Genomic DNA, 25,729 nt, shown 5'->3' on the forward strand with positions numbered 1-25,729 from the left:
CTGTTCTCAAAGTAGTCAAATGAATTTTCAACCCCCCTAGAGCAAACAGCTGGGTTATTGAGAAGATCACAGGATGCTGCTATTTGATTTGTAAAAGAATTTAGTTTAGAGAGCGGCTTTGACAAAGCATGGATCTGAGCACAAGCAGGGGTATTGGCTGTCCTTTACTGGTATTGAGCCCTTGAGGCATCAGGATTGTGTAGAAATCAAAATGTTGTCTCTTGTCTCCCAGACCAGGAGATGTAGTGGAGTGGTGTGCATGTCCCTTCTTAAATGAAACCGCAAAAAATCGGTACATGATTTAGGCTGATGACCAATGCCAAAAACAGGCAACAGACATCACTTCAGCAAAATATGACAGTATCTCACTGAAGTTGGAGTTTTGGTAATTTCTAGTTGTGTTTATAGTGTCATTGTACTGGGTCTGGCTGGAATGGAGTTAATTTTCTTCACAGCAGCCCTTATGGTGCTGTGTTTTGGATTTGTGACTAAACCAGTGTTGATAACACACCAGTGTTTTGGCTATTGCTGAGCAGTACTTGGAGCATCAAGGCTTTCTCTTTTTCCCATTCTGCCCCCCTCCCTGTGGTGAGTAGGCTGAGGGTGAGCAAGAAGCTGGGAGGGGACATGACCTGGACGGCTGAGCCAAATTGACCAGAGAGTTATTCAGTGCCATATAGTGTCATGTTCAACAACAGAAACTGAGGGGAGGTTTTTTTGGGGGAGGTAGCCATTGCTACCAGACTAGCTGAGCATCATTCTGCTTGTAGGAGGTGGTGAGTGATTACCTTTGCATTGCTTGTTTTTTTGTTGTTTTTCTTTTTTTTTCCTTTCTTTTTCCTGCACTTCTTAAACTGTCTTTAGCTTGACCTACCAGTTTTCTTGTTTTCTGTCTTCCTATGCTCTCCCCCATCCTGCTGGCGGAGGGGGAGCATGAGCGAGCAGCTGTGTGGTGCTTACCTGCTGGCCAGGGTCAACGCACCACAATAACGTAAAATAAACTCAGAATTATTTGACCCTTTCTAAATGCAAATATTAGAGGTAAGTAGCAGTTCATTAATTAAATTAATTGTAACAATTTTAATATTGGTAACTTTAAAGATATGAAGCATAGTCTGTAATTTCTAGTGATTTAAGTTTCCTTTGTGGAAGGAATAATTTTTAGTTTTATTCCAACAGAAAAACCCTTGGAATAAAACTTACCTTTTGGTGAGAACAGTTAACATTTTCTTTTTGTCAGGAATGCCTATGTGTGCAGGCATAATACATGCATATATTATAATACAGATGTGCATAATTTATTTCTACACAGCTGGGGCACACGATTGATGGTTATTGTTTTGTAGATGTATGCAGAGCATGCAGAAAAAAGGTTAGACTGAACTTGCAATGACTGCATGACAAGATCATTGGGGCCAAATAGCCTTGAGAAAATGGAGAAACCAACTCTATGGAGTCCAATAAAATTATCATAAACTACAGCAGGCAGTATATGTACAAAAATAATCAGGAGAGCTAAGAGCAAGTCTAAGGGGTGACTAGCTAACCACGGATAAATAACAAAATATTCTGAGCATATGCGAAAACAGGCAATAGGCTAGAGAGTGGGCTTGTTGGATCAGTAAAGGACCAATACTGCAGAATTAAGATACTCAGATCTCTTGCTGAGGAGCCAAATGAATTAATTTTGTAGCATTCTATGTCTTAGAAATGTTTGGGAGATACCAACTTTGGATCTAATCTCTTCTGGCAGTAAAATACAGCTGGAACCTGAGATATAGTTAAACTAAACTGTAGAAAATTCAAAATGCATAAAATTATATTTTTCACACAGTGATACATAATATTTGAAACTCATTGCCATAAAACGTTATGGAGACTACAATGGTGGTAATATGTTTAAAAAAGCCAAAGAGTGGTTATTAGTGTATATATAATATGAATAGCTATAGTAACAGAAGTGTTATTAAAGCTTATGTGTCTTTGAACATCTTGGATAAGTTAGCCACTGACAGTGTTGGAGTGGAAGCAGGTTGATGCAAAATTAATTTTTATGGTTGCTTAAACCTTTCTCTGAAGCAGCTAGTGTTAGCCATTTTGAATTATATTGGGCAAAATGTTACATTGCTCCTATTAGGATTTAAGAGATCAACAATATACAGTACTTATAAAGCATGTCTAAAAGCTAATTTAATTAAGAAATTGTAGCTAACAAAAAGCAGTCATCAATAGCGAAATATCAAACTGAAGAGCTTTCAGTGAATTTTCACTAGGCGTCAACTCTGCCTTTTGATTTTTTTCATCAGTGATACTGAAGTAAATATAACCTTGCTTATGAAAAGAAAAAAAAGTGGCTGCTGCAAGGGATTGGTAGAATGGTAATGAGTCAGATCAGTCCTAAAGAGTGAGTTAGATCACTTGAAAAGCTGAATCTATTCTAAATAAAGTGTGTTTTAATTAAGCCAAATTCTGGGCAAATCTATGTAATGGGGAGTAATATCCTGGAAAACAATGACTTTGAAAGTTACCTACTAATCGTGGTGAAAAAGCATTTTAAGACAGTGTGGCTAAGATGATTTATGTTTCAATTTAATGTACAAAAGGACGTGAAGAGGTCATTTTGACTATCAGTACAAAATTGATGAGACTGATGCTACAATACTATGTACAACTTTTGTGTCCATGTTTTTAAGTTTGAATGTCTTTAAGGAAAAGTTGAGAATTTAGAAAGAAAACAGAGAAGAGTCAATATTGGAGGTTGGAGGTGAAGTCCTTATAAAGGCACCATCAGGGCTCAGTTAATGTAGTTTATCGAAAAGAAGATGGAGAAGTGGTTTTCTTAAAAAGCCTAAATTTTTTTATGTGTAGAGAATACTGCCTATTAAGGTATAGTTCTAACTTTTATAGGGGCAGAAGTGGTAAATGAAATAAAGGAAGAAATAAGAGAAACAAATAGCTGGAAGCTAAAGGCAGGCACTTCTCTTAGAGGTTAATTAACAGTTGGAGTTAGTCTACCCAGGGAAGTAAGTTCCCTCTCCTGCTGCATTTGACACAAGTCTGGGGCCTTTGCAGAGAATATGCTACAGCAAAAGGTGTTATTGATTTCTGCACATGGGTAACAGAGTGGAATTTGATGTCTGTTGATAGGTGATCAAGTGGTTTCTTCTATTCTTGGAGAAGAGCTTTTAATCCACTATGACAAATTGAGTTCCCTGTAATTACAAAATAAGGGTTGACAGAGTATTTGTTATAATATCTTTGAAGTTATACCACAACATCCGTTTTTAAGTGGAACTCCCTTCTTTCATTTCCCTGTAAAAGTCACTTAAAAGGATATAAGAATTATTTTAATGTTCCACCTTGCAAAATGTACCTTGATTTCTGAGTAGAAAACTGTAGACAATAAGTAGCAATGGTTCTGTTTAGAAGAGGTGGCTGCTGACATGAAGACTGATATTAAAATTTTCAAATTTTTGCCAACTACTGATAAGGAGAATATATAGCATATATTTCAGTCTTCTGGTAGTCTAATAGTATAGATGACACTAACAGTTAAATTCAGCACTAGACCCTGAAAAAGTGTGAAAATAGCTGGTCTAAAATTTTGGACACATTATATTTTCCTTCAGCTTTTTTATTGTTGTTTTAATTAGTTTCTTGCAGGAAATCTTGTGATTCTAGCGTATGTTGAAAACTTAATTTCACCTCTTCCAATTATTTAGCTTTATACTCCTCAGCCCTGAATCTTGCTTCCTTTTCCTTTTGTCACCCTTTCAGGATTGTCTGAAGCATAGAATGAGGATGGAGCATCTTTATAATGTTACCTATCAGCAGTCACGAAAAAGATATCCGATCTCAGAAATAAGATCCTCTAACTTGTTTAAGGTTTACATAAATTTGTTTTCTCAGTGAGTGCATAACTGTAACTCCTTCTATCCTTCTGAAAGTAAATGGTCGGGTTCTTCCACTTACCTCAAATGTGTTTCAGTCTTTCCACCCACTACTTTCTTCTCTCATCCAAAAATTTTCCCTACCAGTTGCTTTCCTTGTGATTGCTGTCTGGTCCTTTTCCACTTTTCATCCACAGTATGGACATCTTAGGCTCTTTGTTAGATAGGCTCAGATATCAGCAGGCTATTAGAAAAACAATGGAAAGACAACTATTTTCTAGGAAAGCGAAGTACTCTTACAACACCAAGAAGCTGATCCACTTCCTGTTCTCCACCTCCTTGTCCTCACGTTCATCTCCTAACTGCTGGCAAATGAAAGAAGTGAACCCTGCCCGCCTTCCTCACAGAGGCTTTTTGTTCCGTTCAGCTCTAGAGAAAAAGATAGTCAGTAAAGCACCTGCCAAAAAAGGGGACTCAGTTGAAGAAAGACTATAGCTTTCTGCAAGTGCTAGAGCACCAGAAAACAAAACAATAATCCCTTCTGAAATTTCTGGTTTGAAAATCATATTAATTGCTCATGAATGTGTTCTGTTGATGGAATTGAGTTGGTTCCACAAAAGGTCACCTGTATGACTTAGTAGCTGCTTTCCTTCACTGTGTAATTTGGTATTTTTCTTGTTCTTAAAACATACAAATCTCATTTAAACTGAAAGGTATGCTTGAAGAAATGTGTTGTGCTATAGATATAGATCCAGACTTCAGATTGTGGTCTGAAGTTTACTGAGTATTTCCAGTTTCTAAGTAATTGAAAACGAATGAAGAAAGTTGTTGCATCACTCCATCTTATGATGGAAGAGATGATGCCTTTTCTATCCTGCCTAGAAGAAACAGAATAATCAGAGACTTTTTTTGAAATTGTGGGTCACCGGAACTGATATGCATGTAACTTTTGATGGTGGTGACTATATATTGAATTTCTACAAATCTCAAATGCCTTCTAAACAGAAAATTGTACTTGATATTAACATCTCTCAGCTCTTGCTGCCTGGTGTGGATGTATGAGAATATTTTGAACCTGCCCTTTTCAACAGCCTGCTGCCTTGCCTTTGTCATAATCTAGATTGTTTGTCATGTTAGTTATTAGTAGTGCTTGTTTCAGAAATGAAATAGCTTGGAAGCTCATCCACTATGCTCAGATATTTCTTCCAGCTGAAAGACAAAAGATACAGATAGTTGTGAGTGCACTAGGAATGCTTTATTTATCCAAAGGTAATTTTTAGAATGTGAACTTCCTTAACATCTTGAAAACCAAGTGATCAAATCATCTCGGCTGTGTAGCTCTTATGTCTTGCCTATAAGCCCTTTGATTTCTTCTTGACAGTATATTCCTTCATACAGGCTCTGTTTTCCCTCAGACTTGCTAGTGCTCCCTTCTGTCTCTTTCTCCAACCTTTCCTTTGCACTCCTGGATTTCCTGTTGTTCTTTTTTAGTTCCTGTATTTTGTTGAGGCTATTACAACAGCTGCAGACAGGGAAAATGTATTGACAGCCTTTATGATCTTTCATGGTATTTTTAAGATCCTGTCTTTTAATGAAATATTCAGGAGTCTTGTTCTCCACTCTGCAGAACTGCTTGTTTTTCATTTCATGTTGTAATGATTCCTAAGTAATTTTTACCAAAAAAAAAAAAAAAAAGGAAAAAAGAAAAGAATATAAGAGAAGTAGAACTGTTCCTCAGAGGATAAATGAGATCTGGCAGACAGTATTCCTGTGTTCACTTATTGCTTTTGAGAATGACCCGATTGCACTTTTTGGAGGTATTCCACTTTTTTCGCATTTGCAACATATTCAAAAATCTGTATTCAGTATTCAGTGATTGTCTGTCATCTGAAAAGCAACTGAAAGTTAAACAGCAATGGGTTGCCTGGTGTAACACTAATCTATCCGGTCTTTCAGACCGGATCTTTCTAGACCGACAGCCAGGATAGTCGGTCTAGACAGATATATATATATATAAAAAAAAAAATTACAACCGCTCACCACCCGTCGACCGACAGCCAGCCAGTCCCCGAGCAATGATCGCTACCCCCCGGCCAACTCCCCCCAGTTTATATACTGAGCATGACATCATATGATATGGAATAGCCCTTTGGTCAGTTTGGATCAACTATCCTGGCTGTGTCCCCTCCCATCCTCTTCTGCACCTGGCAGAGCACGGGAAGCTGAAAAGTCCTTGACTAGTACAGCAGCAACTAAAACATCTCTGTATTATCAACACTGTCCTCAGCACAAATCCAAAACATAGCCCCATACCAGCCGCTACGAAGAAAATTAACTCTGTCTCAGCTGAAACCAGGACATGTGGCTTCTGTACACCTGTAGTAATATTTTCTTCCTAACTTAAATAGTGAAATCCTTTTTGGCTTATGCTCTTTCTGTTGCTCAGTAGCAGGAGTTTTCCAAAGATAGCATTTACTTCTCACGCTCAAGATGAACTGATTATTTCTCTCCCTCATAATATAGGGCCTATGTGTTGGAGGAAATTTTAACTCTTAGATAATTAATATGAAGTCACACATATGGTGTCAGAAAATATTTGTTGTTAATAGCTAGTCTTTAGGTTTTATATACAAAGTAAATTCTGGTGGTTCCTTGCCTTGCTTTAGGTTACAGGTGGAGTATATATGTTAAAGATTTTTTTTTTTCCCCCCAAGTGTGCCTGTGTTTATATATTTATATATTTTTATAGATGAAGATAGCATATGTGTATGTACACATATGCACACAAATATTTTAGAACATAACTTTGCTTTGTTAATGCTGTAGCACCAGCAAATACAGATTCTTTAACTTCAGTTATGTAAGTAATTTAATGTAAATGGTCAATTTTTTGAAGAAATGCTTATCAAGTCTAAGTATACTTACTTTTCAGTTTGAAATGGAACATTGCTTAGGGAAGGGCCTTCATGAAGTCGTCTTAACATCTTGCTTCATCTAATGAGTAAATACCATATATATGTAGAAGGTGTGGTACACAGTTGTGCTAGCAAGGCTGTATTTGAGGTTGATACTTCCACATGAAACTAGATTTTCATGTGTCCAGTACCTTCTCAGAAGTATCTCCTTTGGTGAAATTGTTGTCTGCTCTGTCACTAAAACATTTCTTTTGTGTTACAAAAGCCTGCAAAGACATTATCACTAGTCACGCATCTGTTTTCTTGACACTAGCAACATTCTGCAGGACTACAAGGTTTTCATTTCTCAAAGCTAACAAAAAATTGTTTTAGGAGTTACAGGGACAACATCCAAAGTAGATGCAGTATGAAACACAGTATGCTGAGCAGCCAGCACTTAGGACTGCACTTCTTTTTGCTAACTGTTCATGCAATAAACTTATATAGGTCACAAGGTGACACCTTGATAAGATTTGTATATTACACTGTTGCCAGTTAATTCCTCATTTGAAATATATAAGTTGGACTTTATGATACGTAGACCTAGCATTGGACTTTTGTATAGGTGGAAATTTTTATCCATATCATTTTTTCTCTTTCTATCTGTCTCTTGATCTATTTTTGCAGTTTATCTAGGTTACCATATTCATTGGAGGCATTAGAAAAAAATGGAACAGTTGGTTCTGCTAATCAAGATCCTTGTAGCTGTTTAATACCACTATTTATGAGATACCAGAATGCCTGAGGAAAGAGATTATTCATCAAATACATTTTTCAATTGTTTGCTATAGCTGTGGGTCTGAATAAAACCTGCCTCCTGCAGAACTCGGTCATCTTTCAGTTTTGAATTGTTTCCCTGCACAAACTCTGATATGATTTTATTGTTAATAGAATAACTCCAGTAGAGATAGTGTCTAAAAATATTCTTGATTATGGAAGTTGCAATATTTTAGACCAAGTACTTTGTTCATATTAAGCTAATACTTGCACAAATTGTAAAAGTTAAAGTGACTAAGAATGTGCTTGTCTATCAGGGTGAAATCTTGGCCCTGCTGAAAAGGTTTGCTCCATTTTTGTCTGAGTTTTTTCTCTGAGCAATTCCAGGAGGCTTGTTCCAGGGTGCTTTATACAGTGCCTCCAAAGGCCACACACTGCAAAGTGAGCAGCTGTGTAACAAAAGTCATCTGCAGTACAAAACTGGACAGCTACAATTTAAAAGTCCCCTTTCTGGGAAGGAGGTTACCAGTGGGAAGTACTTGAGAACACCTGGTTTGAATATATAGTTCCTTCGATCCTTGCTACATTAAATCTGTCTAGTTTGAAAATGCTAAGATATTTAGCATTAAGTCTCACATTTAAGTGCTGCGGTAGAGAGAACATTCAGATTGTATTGCTGTCCTGCTCTTTTGCCAGATCTTCACCAAACACAGCAAAAGTACTGTGGGTTGTAGCCCTATTGTCTACAGTAAATTCAGTCTTAAAATGTTGTAACCTGAGTCTACAGGTTGCATTCAGTGGGTTGAATTCTAATAGATTTCTGAGTACTGATTTACACTTCTACAAAGAAAAGGAACTGATCTCAAAAAGTGTGCTTCTTATTGTAACAAGAGGGTATATTCTAGCTCAGAAGGTGTATTTGATGGATGCTTGCCTGTGCATGTACAAACGTATTCTTTCTCTCTGCCAGGTCTGAGATAGATATACACACACACACACACACACACACATATATATATATGAAATTAGCTGGGATCTTTTTTTGGCAAGTCTGACAGACTGTACTTCTCCTCTGGTTTTGTACTTTTAAAGAATACAGACAGAAGGTGCAAATAGGCTTCCACTTTGTAGCCACCATTCTGTGCCTGTTTTTCAACTGTTCCTCCTCTTGTCCCCTCCTCCACGTGGCAATTCATTGCAGGTGCATCACTGCAGGGGAGATAGTACTATAATAAAAGCATATCTGTTTGGAAAATTATGTCCTGGAAATTGAAATTAGCATATTTGTTAATGTTGCAAGCTAATCATGCAGAAACTCAGAGAATTAGGGCCCCCAAAATTACAGTAATTTTCATTTTCAGGACATGATAGGATTGTGTCCACCTGGCTGAATATTTGTCTTTTGTTTGTTTCCAAAGAATATGCCCATGTCATCATGATGAAGGTGCTCTGGCCACAGTAGAGTTTGCCACACAAAGCTAAAAAATACTCGGTGCTTAGTTCCAACTTTTCAGTATGGTTTAGGCTGGCAGCAACCCCAACTAAAATGTAGAGAAGAGATACGAATCAAGGCAAAGCAGAAGAAAGCATGGAAATGTAACAACAGAGATTGTATTAGGCACTGAAAGTCACAGCTGTAGAAAGAAGTGAAACCCTATATTTATGAATTATGGGAACAGTGCATTCAGCAATATGTCCTTCTCTTCCATCAGGACCAGACTAGTTTAGATGGCCATTCATCAAATTAGCTTGGCTGTCAGTGTAACAACCCTTTTTGGTCCCCTTTGGAGTCTGTAGGGTAATGGATAGGAAGGCAACACCATTGTTTCCCATTTCTTTATGCTTCTGTGCTTCCGACTAGAGAAGGGAAGAAAACCTGACTATTTTGTACTAGAAAATTAATTCCCTTCATTGAAAGTTATGACAGTGCTTTTATAACCAGAGTAGGTGCTTGTACCATTCACTAAAAGTGTTACATTTCAAAATAAATATATACTCAGCCAAGTTTCTGTTATGGCTACATGCCTACCCATTGTCATACTAGTAAAAACAACAAGTGGTGTTTTGACATCAGCTAACACTTCAGCAGCAACTAGGGTGTTGGTTTTTTTCCCTAGCTTTTGTGGTGGCTATTATTGTTTATTATACTAGCAGCGGTACCTTGGAAACCCAATCTAAAGTCAAGCCCTGTTGTTCCAGACACCCTACGGACTAATAGTAAGGATAAAAAAACCCAGATTCTTACTACCTTTGACAGCTTGCAGTCTAGTTTTAAGGCTGAATGCAATGAGTAGATAAAACAGAGAGATAGGTTTGGGAAGGTAAGATTATAAATCAGGTCCATAAATTTAAAGCAGTGGTCTCAGTTCACTGACTTTCTAACTACAATATTTACTTGCTAAATGCTGTTTGTACTCTTTTGCTTCCCCAAATTTACCCTTAAAATAGAGAATGGCCGTGATGCACATCTGTTCTAAAATTCTTATCTATTACCACACATGAGGTGCTGTTGCATGGTGTGTCATTTATACTTTTAGAGGATTTTCTGTTATTTTGATATGAGTAATGAGAAAGCTTAATGGATTTTTACAGTAGTATGAGACTGGGTATTCTTGCATTAAATAGAAGGTTAAAACGGTCAGGAAATGCTATGTGTATTTCAGTATTACTTATACATGAATTCAAGAGGCTGGCTTACCTTCTTTGTATCTTGTATGGGCATTACAGATACCTAAATTAATACTTCATATGATAGAATTATAATGTCTACTATAAATAGTCATGGATGTCTGTGAAGATGTAAAGGAAGGGAAAATTGGGATCTAATTGTTTAGTTTGTATCTAATTTGTATAATTGCTAAGAAATATTTGGCTTGCATTCAATGGTTCTCATGTATTTGTCTGTATAATACAGGTAATAGGATATTCTAACTTTGAAAAAATGCAAGTTCATGAAATTAAAGGATGATATTCATAATGTGGATGAAGCTATGGTATGTCTGGAAAGAACGAATAAACACCTTGAGCTCGATTCTTTCTTACACTAAAAATCTCCTGTCCTGACTATTTTGTAGATCTTTGCAGCAGCATACTCTGATGCTGGACTGCTGTGGGAAGAAGTAGATTCAGATGGACTCTGTTCAAGTTCACTTAGTAATCTGTACAAAAGTCAAAGAGGTTGGGGGGCAAGAATCAATCTTTTTGGGGTAGTCATTTGCTGCAGAGATGTCTGCAGTGTTGAAGCTGTTATTCCACATTTTCACCTCTAACTGCTTAGCCTATGTCAGCAAAGGCAATATACCTATTTAATGAGCTGTTGAGAATCTAGATAATGTATTCTATTCAGTTCATTATTTTGATAACTATAATGTATTCTATTCAGTTGGGTTATTCAGTACCCAAAAATTAGTCCTGGTTTTAATTATTTCTCAGTTTGCTAGTTAACCATCCCAAAGCTACCCCATGGAAGGTAAGGTTAAGGTTCATCAGGGTGCAAGAGGAACAGAATATTTTAGATTGGTGTTGTATCAGTCATATTTCATGTGAAACTGTGACTGGAAAATTCTTCATTTTAACTGTTCCTCCTCTCCCAACAAAAAAAAGGCTGCAGCTTGTTTATTTGTTAACAAATGGACATGTATAGTGCAACACACAACACATTTTTCAGATTATGTCATAGTGCTTTGTGAAAAACTAAAATAAAAGGACGGGAAGGAAGGGGACAAAAACCTGCTATACCTCTGTCTTGTTTCTTTCCTTTTCTCTGGTGGACACTAGCAATGTATTTTCCATTGCCATTTAATTATGTGCCTTATGTGAGTCTGTACAATGTGTTTACCATCTGCAACAAACCTGAATGAAAATCCTGGATGCGAACAATGATGTCCGGGACTAAATGCTGTTGCTTGGATGCACCTCTGTCACTGATTTGATAACAATGCAGCAAGAAACAGTAAAGAAAATTATTTTATAGATGAAGGCTTGTTGTTCTCTAGCTGCTGCATGTTTTACACTTTTCCTTCTGCACAAAAGCACTTTACATGGCTGTGTCTCTCATTTAGCCAGTGAAGGTCAGATGTATCTCCTCTTCAACCAGCTGAGTGAGGGTACTCTAAAGTGTTCCTGCCTCTAAGAGATTTAGGTACAATGGTGCCCTATCAGTTCTTCAGCCTCTTACACATTGCTGTGGGTACATGATAGCCGTTGTGTTTAGGCCTGACTTTAGAATTTTATTTCTTCTAAATAGAGGATGGATAGTTTGAATGAAGTTTGCCCCATTCTTTTCCTAAGCTTCTTTCCTACAAATGAACTTTTGTTCATACCCATTTCTCTGGGAAATGTAAAAATAAGGAGCTTAAAGAGGCTACTTTACAAGTTTGCTGGTAATTTTTCTGGGGACAGTTTTTTGGATTGTGGGGTTTGGGTGTTGGTTTTTTTTGTTGAGAGTATTCAGCACATTTTTCTGGTTATATTGTTTTTTTCTTGATTTTCTGATAGGAATCAGTTACATGCTTCATGCTGTCCTTTCAGTGGTCTTCAGTGTGCTAAAATATTAAACATGTCAAATCTTGAACAATAAGAATGTCTTAGATAAAGGAAGGAAATCCTCTGATCAGTCAACTGTCTGGCTTGAGGAAAAGGGCTTGGGAGATCTGAGTTGTGAAGGGGATTCTCCACAAGGTTGTGGAGAGACAGACACCAATGCTTTGGCTTTAAAATATGTTAATTTTACTGATGAACTCTACAGTTACCTAGATCTCTATTATTCTGTCTCAAAGATCTTCAGGCCCGTGCAGAATCCCATTCTGGAATCTGGGGCCCAGAATGTAAAGCTGAATTTTTAATATTAAAAAAAACTTTTCCCTTCAAAAAATGTCACTTAATTGGATTAAGCAGTATATATGGGGGAGGGAAGAGGAACTGTAAGTTTTGCTGAAGCTTTGCTTTTCTGGACAAGAAATTCTTAAGACGGAAACAATTTGAATCAACTTCTTAGAAGAAATACACACAATGCTTAAAATGAAAAATACTCTGGGAGGAAATGGGAGGATTTATATTTAATAATGCCAGAAGGGAATTTCTCTTGTGAAATTCCCCCCAAAATATAGATTTTTCTGACCAGCTCTGTATGGAGACAGCTCATGACCCTATTACATATAAGCAAGAATCAATCATAGTATGAAACACAGACTAGAGGCATTCCCTTTATACCTCACACCATCGAAGTGCCTTTTATTCAAATGCCTTACATGAAAATCAGTCCTCAATATCCTCCTGGAAACAAAATCAATATTATATTCATTTTTATAATGAGTAAACAAATATGTAAGAAGATGAAGGACATTTTTATACCTTCTAATGGAATGCTGTGCACAGATTGGTGGGCTAGCACTAACTCTACGCCAGCATGACGTATGCTGAAATTCAGAACAATGTCAGATCACTAGCTTAGCCTAGAACTACTTGTTGGCACAGAACTTCTGATAAGCTAATAAATGCACACTGCTTCAAAATGCAACCAGTTTCATGTGAGCTAGCTCAACTGTTTTGCAGGGTATTTCAGTTCCAGGATTATCTTCCCAAAATCTGGACCTTCTCTAAATGACTTGTCTAAATGCCAAAATGACAGAAGCAGAAGTGAAAATATCTACTCCTGGCTGTTAACATAGCCATTGCATAGCCCATTTTTCCTTATTTTATTGTGCCACGAAAAAAGTTTAGAATTACATTATTTTCTAGAAGTGCAAAAAAGGGCAGAAAAAGACCATCTAATATCCAGTTAGAGACTCATACAATATTTGGTTCTGCTCCTAATTCTAGAGCAATCTATAGGTAAGGATTTTCAAAATCTTGGTTCCCAAATTTTAGGACTTATGCTCTGTTTCCCTGTACCTGATATTAACTATATGAATTGGAAAGTGGCAAAAATCTTTTCCATAATACAAAGGAGAGTCTGGATGAATTGGAAAGTGCAACTTAATTGTGAACATAATTGCACTTCTTGCAGTTAATTGCAATCGTAAGTCAAGCAAGACAGCTTCTAACAGTTGGGTCAGATTTTTAATTTTATGATCTAAATTATTAATGAGAATATTTCCATAAGCTTTCTGCATAAAAATTGACTTTATAACAGAGAGGTCAGCTGGTCTTGTCTTCTAGCCTTTATGATTATCAGTGGTAATCAGAAACTGTTTTCTGATAAATGTGTGCTTCTTTTATGCCTCCTGACATACCTATCAAACGTAGGTGGTGAATTACTTACAAGCTTTATGAAGCAAAAATTAATTTTGTAGGCTCTAGTTAAAAGAAAATTAAATTAGATTATGCATGTAGGATTAAGAAACACGAAGGGTTAAATGGCAAGTGTACACAGGAATTGTATTTAGCTTTTTTTTATTATTTTTTTTTAATACTTTGGGAATCTTGAAAGCCATATTGAGTCAATTATGGAAAGGCCAATGCAGGCTACTTTTCACAGTGTGGCTTCAGTCAGACAAAATGGTGTGATGCATAAAGAAGACAAGCAGATCAGTACAAGAATGTATAATGCTGTTGTATAAATCAGTAGTGTTTCCACATCTGCTAGGCAGCCGTGTTGAACACAATATATCTTGAGACTGATACAGTGGTAATATAAGGGGACTTGAGGCAAGTGGTGAGGGTGATTATGACTATAAAGATTTTTATAAGAGGAGACTGAAAGGTTGAGATTATTTATGCAGAAGATAGATTGGAAACTTCTATAACCTGTCTCCTAAAGCAAGATTTAAGAGCATATCCAGTACCATCAAATAGAATAAATTCAAAACAGATAAACAACATTTTTTGGTTTTTACCTGAAACACAAAAGAATGACAGAATTCAAGGTCACAAAGACTGAAATTTAAGATGATTCAGAAAGACATTTGGCACCTTTCTCAGTAAGAATTTTAATTAATAAACATATGCTTTTTTAGAAAAGACAAATAATTTTAAAAAGAAAAAGAAGTGCCTGAGGCAAACCTATACTTTTAATATAAAGGCTTATTGCATCTTCCTGTGATGTATCTTGGCTGGCCAGCATTAGAAATATTAAGTAAGAGTCAGGATATTGGACAAAATAGACAATTATTTTTATTCAGGATGACAGTTTCTCTTCCTATTGCAATCTGAATTAATTTGTTATCATTTCTTTCTGCTCCATTCGTCAAGAAAAAAGAATGAATGGCAGCTTTGATTTCCCTTTCTGCTCCCAGAAAGTAGCTGTCATAGTCTTCTTTCAGAGATTCAAAGGGGCAAATATTTTGAAGCATCTTTCACTCACATTTCATGTTTATAATCTATGAACAGGTCTGAGACTATGGCAAATATCTCATTCTATGCTCCAGCATTTCGCTACTTTGATAAATGAGAGATGGTATATTTTACAATTTCAGGGATGCTCAGCTGGAAACACTTACAGGATATGTTTTATTCTAAAAACACTCATCCCTTGAAATTGTTCTGTTTCCAAGTGTCTCAATTTCTCTATTGAGTCAACTATTGAAAGCCTTACCATAATAATTCAAAGAGCTGAAAACATTCATAAGAAATTTGCTTTAAAAAATTCTTCTTTTACTAAGATTGTCTTCTTCTACTAGTCCAATTTATAGAAAAAACAGGTTCCAAGACCAAAATATATCCATTCTTGCTTGGTTCAGCTTGAATGCTGAACCAGGATCTGAATTTTGTAGCTACTTTTTCTCTCCACAGAGATCAAAAATCCTAAATCCCATTTGTGTTAGCTGTCAAATTAGCAAGTTATGGCTGTGATTAGAACTGCTTAAAGACGGAATTTCTGTTCTGTGGGATTTTCTGGGGAAAAAAGAAATGTCATTCAGTTGCAGAATTAAAAGAATAAATACTGGAAATTTTTTTCCCCAGAAATAAAACCAAAATTAATTACTTAGACTTAACTGGAATCTGATAGATTCAGACAATATTAAGGTTGGAAGAGCAGGTTACTCGGTGCCTTGCCCAGACTGGTTTTGAGTTTTGGTTGTCCCGCTCACAGTAAAATGTTTTTTCCTGATATATTGTCAGAATCTCCCATGGTCCAGCTGGTGTCTGTTGCTTCTTGTCCTTTCCATGAGCAGAGACTTTGCTCCCTCATGCCAATGGGGTCCCTGGGTGCTACTGGAGAGCTGCTCCTGCTGCCAGGAGGTTCTCCTTGTCCCCAGTACCTGACCCTCAGATGCCTCCAAACAGTGTGGATCCCCTCCAGGTGCAGGTGTGCACACGTGTGTGTGTTAACAAGTACTGTTAGTCAGTGTTTTCCTTATCGTCGCCCCTGAGATACAACCCTAGTAACCAACTGCTCCTCAGCTGGACCCAGTACCGCTGCTCACAGCCCACAGTGTGGTGCCTGGCAGTCCAGCCAGTGGTCCTTGTAGTCCTCCTCACCCCATTTGCTCTAAGGACATTGTGGGACACCATGTCACAGGCTTAGTTAAGTCAAAGTAAACAGCATCCACAGCTCTTCCTTCATTCACCAAACCAGTCCTGTGTTCATGGCAAGCTCTTAGGTGGTACGGTTCAACCTTACCAAGTCCATGTTGTCTATTTCCAGTCATTTCTTGTTTTTCATAACCTGGGTATTGTTTTCTGGAGGTTTTGGTCTGTAACCTTCCTAGGGACTGAGGAAGATTAGCCTGTATTTACCTGGATCCTCCTTTTTGCTCTTCTTGGAGGTGGATGTGATGTTCATCTTTTTCCAAAAGTCTTAGCCTTGAGAAGTCCACATGAGGTATTCTGTGACACCATGAAGCCCTATCTCACCTGACTTCCTCCTCTTGTGTAGGCCCAAACCCTAAAAGCCACAATCTCCCACAATGTGTATACTTGCTTATAACTTTTCACAACAAAATACACATAATTTTTAATATAAGAAACCATAAGTTTATAATTCACACTCCAGTTGTAGAGTACAGAATTTGAGCTGTTTTGCTTGATGGCCACCCTGTCAGAAGTTCAGCTTCTTTTTCAGATTATTTTTTCCCCCATTTGTCCCACAGCTCTCTCTTCTGGGATTAAAGTTCTAGTAAACCAGAAAAAAACCTGTGCTCAGTAAAGGACAATTAATTTGAGGTTACTTGAAAGCTCCCATACAAGTAGCTGTTAAAATGTAACATGGAAATGCTGCTTAGAGTGGTCTCAATATATAGAAGGGAAGGTAGTAAGAGATAAATCACAAGGGATCATAAAATATAGTGTGTCTTTGAGCTATTCAGTCTTGCTACAGTGCAAATACCTGTGGTAGTAAATCTACCACACACTGCTATGCTATAAGGAAGAAAAGAGGCTGAAGTATGTTCAGTCCAGCAAGGCCACAAGAGAAGATGGTAATAGCCTGCACGTACCTAGGAGGCATTAGGGTCTAAAATGGAGGCAAAGTGACTGGTTTCATTCACAAGTGTCTAACAAAGAACAATAAAATGAAATAAATGGAGAGTCTATCAGGAAAATGTCTGATTGGTGAGATGTTAATAATCTGTGGGCACACTCCCATGGGAAGGTGAGGGACAGCCCATGAGCTGGGATTATGAAAACTGTATTGACTAACACATTAGAAAATCTTGTCAGTCCCATATGAGCAGAGAAATGAAGGGAATGCTTTTATGAGAATCTAAGTCTCTAGCATCTATGATGCTCTATTACATACTCTGAAAACGTCCCATTGAAATCCCTGTGGAATAGTTGCCACTGATTTCAGTGAAGGTGGATCAAAACCTTAGTGCTAATACAGGCCATGTTTGTCACAGTCATTTGTCTAGGAGCAAAGGTGGCAATGCACAAGGAATGGTTGTACCAGTGCGAGGACCATGGGAAAACAGGTATTCAGTACTCCTTTAGCTGTGTACAGGGAGCTATAGAGATAATGTGTTAGCTGAATATCTGTTTTCCCTTATAGGAAGAGTTAATCAGTTATAGTGGGGGGGATTATACTATTCCATTCAGGAGAATATTGTAGATTTATGTAGTTTTGCTTTTTCTATCAAAAAGACTATTATGTTCTGTATTTGAAAATGTAGCACATGAAAGTTTAATTTGATTTTCCTTGTGTGTCAAGAGGGTGTTTTTTTTGTCTCACTCAGATATCTCACTTACGGGGGCCTCACGCGTGTGTGGAGCCCGCCTTGTTCTCGCACAGATTGTTGCCCTTCTGATGAAGAGGTTTCACCACACTAGGCGAGACTGGAGAGGAATTCTGTCAAATGTGCTGCTGCCTGTCCTCTTTGTTGCACTGGCAATGGCCTTGTTTAGTGTGAAGCCGCTGGCTATTGATTATCCTTCTCTCAAGCTGACACCAAGACTTTATGACAATGCAGAATCCTTCTTTAGGTAAAGGGCTCATCCATCATCATCAATATCCAGGGTTCTGGGACCTTTACCCTTGAATTCTCATATTTTAAAGCCTATTTGCATTCTAGGAAGAATAATAGGTTACTTTTTACAATAGCTGTTTATTTTGCACATGTTTAGTACATTTTTATAGATTATTATGAGGAAGAGATAAAATTAGAAAAGCATTGTGCAAAGGATTGTCTGGAGGAAAGGGCAAAGACTTTGGAGCAGTTTGAATTGGGTAATCTGCTTCAATACCAGTCATGGCCATTTATATGTAAATGCACAAGTGTATTTAAACAAGCCTTTGCATGCTTCATTTTAACTAATTGCTTAGGTCTGAAGCCATTTTCTCAAAATAATTATCAGGTCGGAAAGTGTCACACAATATTAACAAAGCCTGGTGCCCTTCTTACTCAACCTCTAGTTTCTATATGCTCAGCTTTGAAACCAGCTAGATTTATTTATTTATTTATTACTTTTTAATGTACAGTATCCATAGCTCAGCTCTGAACTATTTGGTATTGAGTGCATATCACATACAGATCACTTTTTCTACTGGACAAATATCCAGATATCTTCATAAACATAACGTGATGCTGTTTAAATTTAGAAATGAAACATAAAAACACTTAAACCATGCTAAATGTTAGGAATGTATGTTTATAAAGGGAAAGATGGCCATGGGGAGATGTTGAGATTTGTTTAGCCATAATTGTATTGAATTTTCTTTACATGTTCACATATAGTTTTTGAAATGAGATCATTTTGCTGTTTTGGTATGTTTTCTATGCATGGATTTTATAGTTCTTTAATTTCTTGCTAAACATGTAGGATCTTGAGCCTGAAAGTTAATAGAACTAGACGTATTAACATGTTTGTATTTCTTTTTCTTTTTTCTTCCCCCCCCGGCACACTTTGAACAGCACTGAAGATGATAACCTAGGAAATCTTTCTCAGATTCTACTGAGATATTTCTCTGATTGGGACCACTCATGCATGCATTCAAAACAAGGGTAACTGTGAATAATGTAGCTACTTCCTTAACTGTAAATTGTAAATATTGTAAATTCAATATTTTTTTTTTCCTGTGTTATGTGGACTATCTTAAGCTTTTCTTGCAGCATGAGATTAATGACAAATCTGTTCTGATGCAGGAGCTGGCATCCAGGTAAAGTACATAAGTAGGCTTCATTGTTAAAGGTCTCATCCAAATCCCTTAAAAGTCAGTGACAGCTTTCTGATTAATTTCAGGAGGATTTTGATCAAGTCTGGTGTCCATATGAATGAAGGTTAGACAATAATTACAATATTTGTTAGGAAGCATTCCAGATTTCCAAATTTAGGAATGCAGAATTGTGACCATGTTTTACTTATTTTATTGCTGCAAACCCAAGGCGTGCAGCTCATTTGCTGCTTTACTTATATAAATATTTTTAGTGAATCCACTTTGATACAAATGAGTAAAATTGATGTAGCTTTAGACACAGCTGCCACTGTGATAAATGCTAACAAGGTGTTCAAGATGCCAGATCAGCTCGTTACTCTGTGGATTTCTTCTGTTAAGTAATACATTCCTTTCATTTAATGCTTGTTCCTATTGTTATGTTTATTCCCATTAGAAAAAATAATTCATGTTGGCAGATGGAATCTACGTCACCCCAGGATTCATGTGGATGTGTAGCTGAACAAAAGGTATGTCATTTTATATTTACTTATGTATGTAAAAATTATGCATGTCTATTACATCTAATACTTTGATTCTTTTTGAAGGGCTAGAGAAAGGGATGAGGAAATAAACTCTCAGAGTACTGGCTTTGTTACGATTGGAGATTTTCTTCTGTTTCATCTAATGTTTGAGCTACGTGTTCTGAAGTCTTCAGGGAAAGAGCTTGCACAATTTTGGTGTATACATATGTGCGTGTCTGTATATATATATGCACTAGAAATGGCTATAGATTGATATGAAATAACAGGAATCGGAGGTGGCTGAACTATTCTCAGCAGATGCAACTTTGCTTTAAATATGTTATAGGACTTTGCTTACAAAAAAACTTATGTAAAACAAGGTGTGGTTTAGCTTCAGTCGGCAACTAAGCACCACACAGCCGCTCGCTCATCCTCTCCCCCTGGCGGGATGGGGGAAAGAATCGGAAGAGCAAAAGTGAGAAAACACATGGGTTGAGATAAGCCCAGTTTAGTAACTGGGAAAAAGAGAAAAAAAATTAATTTCAATGAAAAGTAAAACAATGAGAGAGAGAGAGAGAGAAGCAAAACACAGGGAAAAAAAACAAGTGATGCAACCTCTCACCACGCACCAAACGATGCCCAGCCCATCCCCGAGCTGCGATCGCTGCCTCCCCGGCCAGCTCCCCCCAGTTTATATACTGAGCATGATGCCATATGGTATGGAATAGCCCTTGGGCCAGTTTGGGTCAGCTGTCCTGGCTGTGCCCCCTCCCAGCTTCTTGTGCACCTGGCAGAGCATGGGAAGCTGAAAAGTCCTTGACTAGTGTAAACATTACTTAGCAACAACTAAACCAGTGTGTTTTCAACATTATTCCCATACTAAATCCAAAACACAGCACTATACCAGCTGCTAGGAAGAAAATTAACTCTATCCCAGCCAAAATCAGGACACAAGGTTAAAACATAACACTTCCATAATATCTGGAAGACCACCTACTTTCAAAAGGGAAGGGCAGGTGATCCTGGCTGATAGAAGCTACCAGGGAATCTACATGTGAATGAGATTTAATTGTTAGAATTTGGTTTTGATTTGGATTCTGTATTTGAAAATAAAACAGCCTTTGAGGAAAGAAAGGATTTTGAAAAAGATAATGAATTTCTGACCTTCTTGACTAGTGAGTTTTCCTGCTGACTTGCTCTGAGGTTGAGCAGTAAACAAGAATGTGAAACTGTGTCTGAAGTGACCAAAATATTTCCCTGGATGGGACCATTCTATCAAATAAGTTATCTCCTTCATAAAGATATAAATATTTAGAATTGTGTCTGAAATATAGCAATATAGTTTTGGGAAAAGTGGAAGGAGGAAACTAATTTTTTACTTTGCTGGGCAAGGAACAAATTTGCCTCTAATGCTGGTGAGACTTATACTTAAAATATGAGAAGCTTAAATAAAATGGGAATGGGAACTCACACAGGGAGAGGCCCCTTAACCGTGAAAGTTCAAAGGAGAGAAGTCACTTGACAGTGGAGGCAGAACCTGTATCTGTGAGCTATGGAAAACCAGAATCTCTGAAAGTGAATTTTAATTTGTGTAGGGTTGAAATGTCAAATAAGCATTAATTTTTTTCAGTTTATATACATAATGTACTTTATAAGGCTTCTGAGGTATCTGATCATAATATCTGTCTCCTTTTCTTTGCTTGTGAGAATATCCCACTGACTCTTAGAAAACATCTGCGGGAGTGTTGATCTGCTTGAGGGTAGGAAGGCTCTACAGAGGGACCTGGACAGGCTGGATCGATGGGCCGAGGTCAATTGTATGAGGTTTAACAAGGCCAAGTGCAAGGTCCTTCACTTGGGCCACAGCAACCCCATGCAACGCTACAGGCTTGGGGAAGAGTGGCTGGAAAGCTGCCAGGCAGAGAAGGACCTGGGGGTGTTGGTTGACAGCCGCCTGAATATGAGCCAGCAGTGTGCCCAGGTGGCCAAGAAAGCCAATGGCATCCTGGCTTGTATGAAAAATAGCGTGGCCAGCAGGACTAGGGAAGTGATCATGCCCCTGCACTCAGCACTGGTGAGGCCGCACCTCGAATACTGTGTTCAGTTTTGGGTCCCTCACTACAAGAGAGACATTGAGGTGCTGGAGCGAGTCCAGAGAAGGGCAACGAAGCTGGTGAAGGGACTGGAGCAGAAGTCTTATGAGGAGCGGCTGAGGGAGCTGGGGCTATTTAGCCTGGAGAAAAGGAGGCTGAGGGGAGACCTTATCGCTCTCTACAACTACCTGAAAGGAGGTTGTAGAGAGGTGGGGGTCGGTCTCTTCTCCTAGGTAACAAGTGATAGGATGAGAGGAAATGGTCTCAAGTTGCACCAGGGGAGGTTTAGACTGGATATTAGGAAATTTTACTTCACTGGAAGGGTTATCAAGCATTGGAACAGGCTGCCCAGGGAAGTGGTTGAGTCGCCATCCCCGGAGGTATTTAAAGGACGTTTGGATGAGGTGCTTAGGGACATGGTGTAGTGGTGGTCTTGGTAGTGTTAGGTTTACGGTTGGACTCGATGATCTTAAAGGTCCTTTCCAACCTATACAATTCTGTGATTCTTCTCTGCAGTCCATCAATGAGATTTTTAGAAGCATATTGCATTAATTAGAATTTTATTTTCATATTCATCTGGTGCCTTTTTTGTGTTTCTTCTCCAGCACAACAGGTGAATAGCAGTCTTGCCTTTTTCATTGTTGTAAACCTTTCTGAACTTATATGCAAGTTCTGATGTTTTCAAAACAAAAATGACTGACAGGGTTACAAGAGAAATCAAATGTGGTTCTAAGATGTAGGTGACACAATTATTTGAGATGCCTTATAAACATAAAACCATACATAAATTATTGAAAAGTTATAAAAGCTGAGAAAATCCAGCAAATCCATTTGAAAAGCAATCATGTAAAATCTACGTAAAAATGAAAAAATATGGCTAAATGTAGTGCTGCTGATTTTTAAGAATGCTTTTTTTATTTTATGTATACTGTTTTTCAGATGTGTCCAAGTTTCAATACCTCTGCTCCCTACGTGAAGAATAAGAAAGGACATATTTTGTATAATCTTTCAGGGTTCCTTGTGGAAGAATATTTAGTGAGGCCTTCCAACAAAGCAAGGTAACCTTAAAGTATCTGACCTTTGTTTGTCCTTTTTGTACAAACCCCACAATCCTTCCTGATCCAAAGCATAGACCTACGTCACTGAGAATATAAGGGGTAGTTGCCTTTATCTGTTGATTGTTATCAAAGCATAGAGTCAGGCTAAGGTAGCATGGAACCCCCTCCATGGTCTCTTCTCAGAGCTTCCTCCAGCAGTTGCACAATAATTGCCTGTAGGGATACCCTGGCTCTTCTTGCCACACAGCGAGTTAGTTCAGCATCTCAGAGAAAGAAAATGTATATGCATGTGCAAATCAGATCAACAATATAGTTTCCATTCCTCAAAAACTCAATCAAATAGAGATGGATATGCTCCAATTAATCTTTTCTTTGAACTAAAAGGGCTGGTATCCCCCTGGCAAGACTTCATATTCTGTGATACCAGCCACAGAGGTTATAAACTGCTGTATTTTGGGGCTTTGCGGTTTACTTAGGTGCATTTACAGCTTAACCACTGCCTTTGACATAAGTGCAAATACTAGACAGAGTATGATTTTATCAAGGAGAAGAAAGTGTTAGACGTTTATGCATTAAAAAAAAGTGTATCTGATTTGATAAAAATAGAGGTAAACATCTTAGGATGAAAGATTTGAGCTAGAATCTGAATGGAGCAGGAAGAAATCAAGCTGTTTAAGATGTTTCTGAAAGTCAGTAATACCTCACTTGCTCACAAACCCACCTGTTGCTCAGGGATTTCAGCTTTCAGAAAGGAAAAATTCTTATCTGAGGGAATCCCTTTGCTGGAAAAGAGCAATAATGCTCACCTGATTCAAGAGTATATTGAGCTCCTCCTTTTTAACAGAGAAAAGGTTTGTGAGGGCTGAATTTTTACTTTCAGTTGAAAAATAAAGCATTAATGTAGATATTACCACTTTACCATTGCAAGAAAAGACTGCTAAGCTTAAGGCAGGTAACCTGTTATTACTTTATTTTCTATTACCAGATATGGTGGCTGGTCTTTTGGAGGGAGGAAAGCATTTGAACTTCAGGATAAAAAATTTAATAACACCAAATCTAAGCTTCTGGCTAAGGTAAGGGTTGCATGTATGTGTGCGGATTTGTATGTATGTGTTGCTTATGTATTCAGGCTCCAGACTTCACAGCACTTAGCAAATAATAAATCATTACATAAAATCCTTGCATTTAGAAAAAAAATTCCTCTGTCTATTGTAGTCCACTTCTCTGTTCATAATTCTTGAAGTATTCTCCTGTGTTCTGAGAAGCAGTTTTAAATGAGTCAAATGATATGGCTTTTGTTGTTTTTTCCTGTGAACTTATTTCAGAGTCTAACTGAGCTCACATTTAAAACGTTTTTTAGGTAGTGAGCCCAGATACTCCTTTATTTTTTTTGTTTTCTACAAAAAGTCAATGTCAGAATTGACAAAAGTTCATTGAACGTATCAAAAATGGGTTTATTATTGATGTTGTTTTCATTTCTGCAAGGAATACTTTTCTTTGCTACATTTCTCTCTTTCTTCCTCCCCCGCCCCCCCCCCCCCCAAAAAAAAAAAAAAGAGTAAAGATTTAATTTCTAGAGTGGCTACTTCTGCATAACAAATACACTACCCTGTGTTTATAATCCGCTTTTCAAATATGAGTAACTTTCCATTTTTATCCCAGAGAAACAGAAGTGTGCCTTGCTGAAATTAGTCAAGTTGTGAAATCTGAGTCTCTTCTTGACAGTAGATCATACTGTCTGGCAATGCTACACACAGTCAGTGTTTTCTGTCTGGAGCTATCTCCGAAGTCAGGAAAAGAAGGATTATTCTAAGCACAATTGAAATAAAGAGCTTTTCCTTGAGGCCTTTTGGTATGCACTGGAAGTATACAGTATTTCCACACTGTGAAAACTTGGGATGGGACCTAGAGGCTAACAGGCAATTATCAGTGCAAGGGATTTTATTTTCCTTGGGAATGCTTTGAAAGGTTCTTTTGAGATCCATTCAAATGTAGACCAGTAATGAGTAGAGGAACAGCAGTCTTGGAGGAGTATTGAAGAATACCAGTGAGTGGTCTCTATTTTTATATTCAATGCAAAACAGATTTGTTAAGAGGAAGTTGTGGACTTTCCAGGTTCCAGATTAGAATATGAAAGAAAGATGCTTCCGCCTTTAAATTGTTTTATGGGGGTATAGAAACTAGATTTTATTTGCTCTTATAAAAGACGAAGAGAAGGAACAGTATAAATAAGCTCTATCCCAAAAACCATTTGGGGACAATGTTTTAAAACAACCACGTGTTAAAAAAACATAGATATGCTCCAATCCAATATTATATCACATTTAGTTTTGCAAAATCACTGCCTGTTTGCAATGTCTTTTCCATGTAGTTTTGTTAAAATCTCTCTGTCTTATATACTCACCCTACTTTAATATGTATTTTCATTTTGGTCATTTGTGATCTCCCTTCTACCCCTAGATTTCTTATAGCTTTGAACTCCAGTTCCATCAATCCTTCATTAGGAACTTGAAGTCCTAGAGGATTGCAATAAGATGTGGTTTTCTGACTGCTGTTTTTGTCCTATGTATCTTTAATCATTTTAGACTCTTGTTTTGACATGCCTGCGCTGTGGTTTTTGTCAGGGTCCTTTTTTTTTTTTTTAATGTCTTTGGCATAGAGCTCCACCTGCCATCAGCACAGGGATAAATTACAGTTATAAGCTTACAGTGAGTAAGCTTCATATTTCAGACCCAAAGAAAATAGTGGATTAGATTTATAAAGGGCACTGTGTTATCTAAAATACCTCCTAGAAGTGGCTTTCAACAGATGCAATGTCAAATTATTGCATTAACCTTTCAGTAATTAATAACCAGACTTTTACTTTGACCTTTCAGGCTTGTTCATGAGACAGTGAATGTACCATTTTCATAGCCTTCTATGAAAGAAAATGAGAAATTTGCATTTGAAGAGACTTACTGTACGAT

At 37.5% G+C, this 25,729-nt stretch overlaps 1 protein-coding gene across 1 annotated transcript in view; it reads left to right on the top strand.

Annotated features, from left to right (window-relative positions):
• ABCA13 (ATP binding cassette subfamily A member 13) overlaps nucleotides 1-25,729 on the top strand; it is a 176,157-nt gene that overhangs the window by 85,324 nt on the left and 65,104 nt on the right. The window contains exons 37-40 of the mRNA XM_075495780.1: nucleotides 17,674-17,920; nucleotides 19,546-19,618; nucleotides 22,645-22,763; nucleotides 23,749-23,836. Coding sequence (XP_075351895.1) covers nucleotides 17,674-17,920; nucleotides 19,546-19,618; nucleotides 22,645-22,763; nucleotides 23,749-23,836 — 527 coding nt within the window. The remainder of the gene's footprint in view (nucleotides 1-17,673; nucleotides 17,921-19,545; nucleotides 19,619-22,644; nucleotides 22,764-23,748; nucleotides 23,837-25,729) is intronic.

The sequence above is a fragment of the Mycteria americana genome, chromosome 2 (genome assembly GCF_035582795.1).
Source record: "Mycteria americana isolate JAX WOST 10 ecotype Jacksonville Zoo and Gardens chromosome 2, USCA_MyAme_1.0, whole genome shotgun sequence".
Lineage (NCBI taxonomy): Eukaryota > Metazoa > Chordata > Aves > Ciconiiformes > Ciconiidae > Mycteria > Mycteria americana.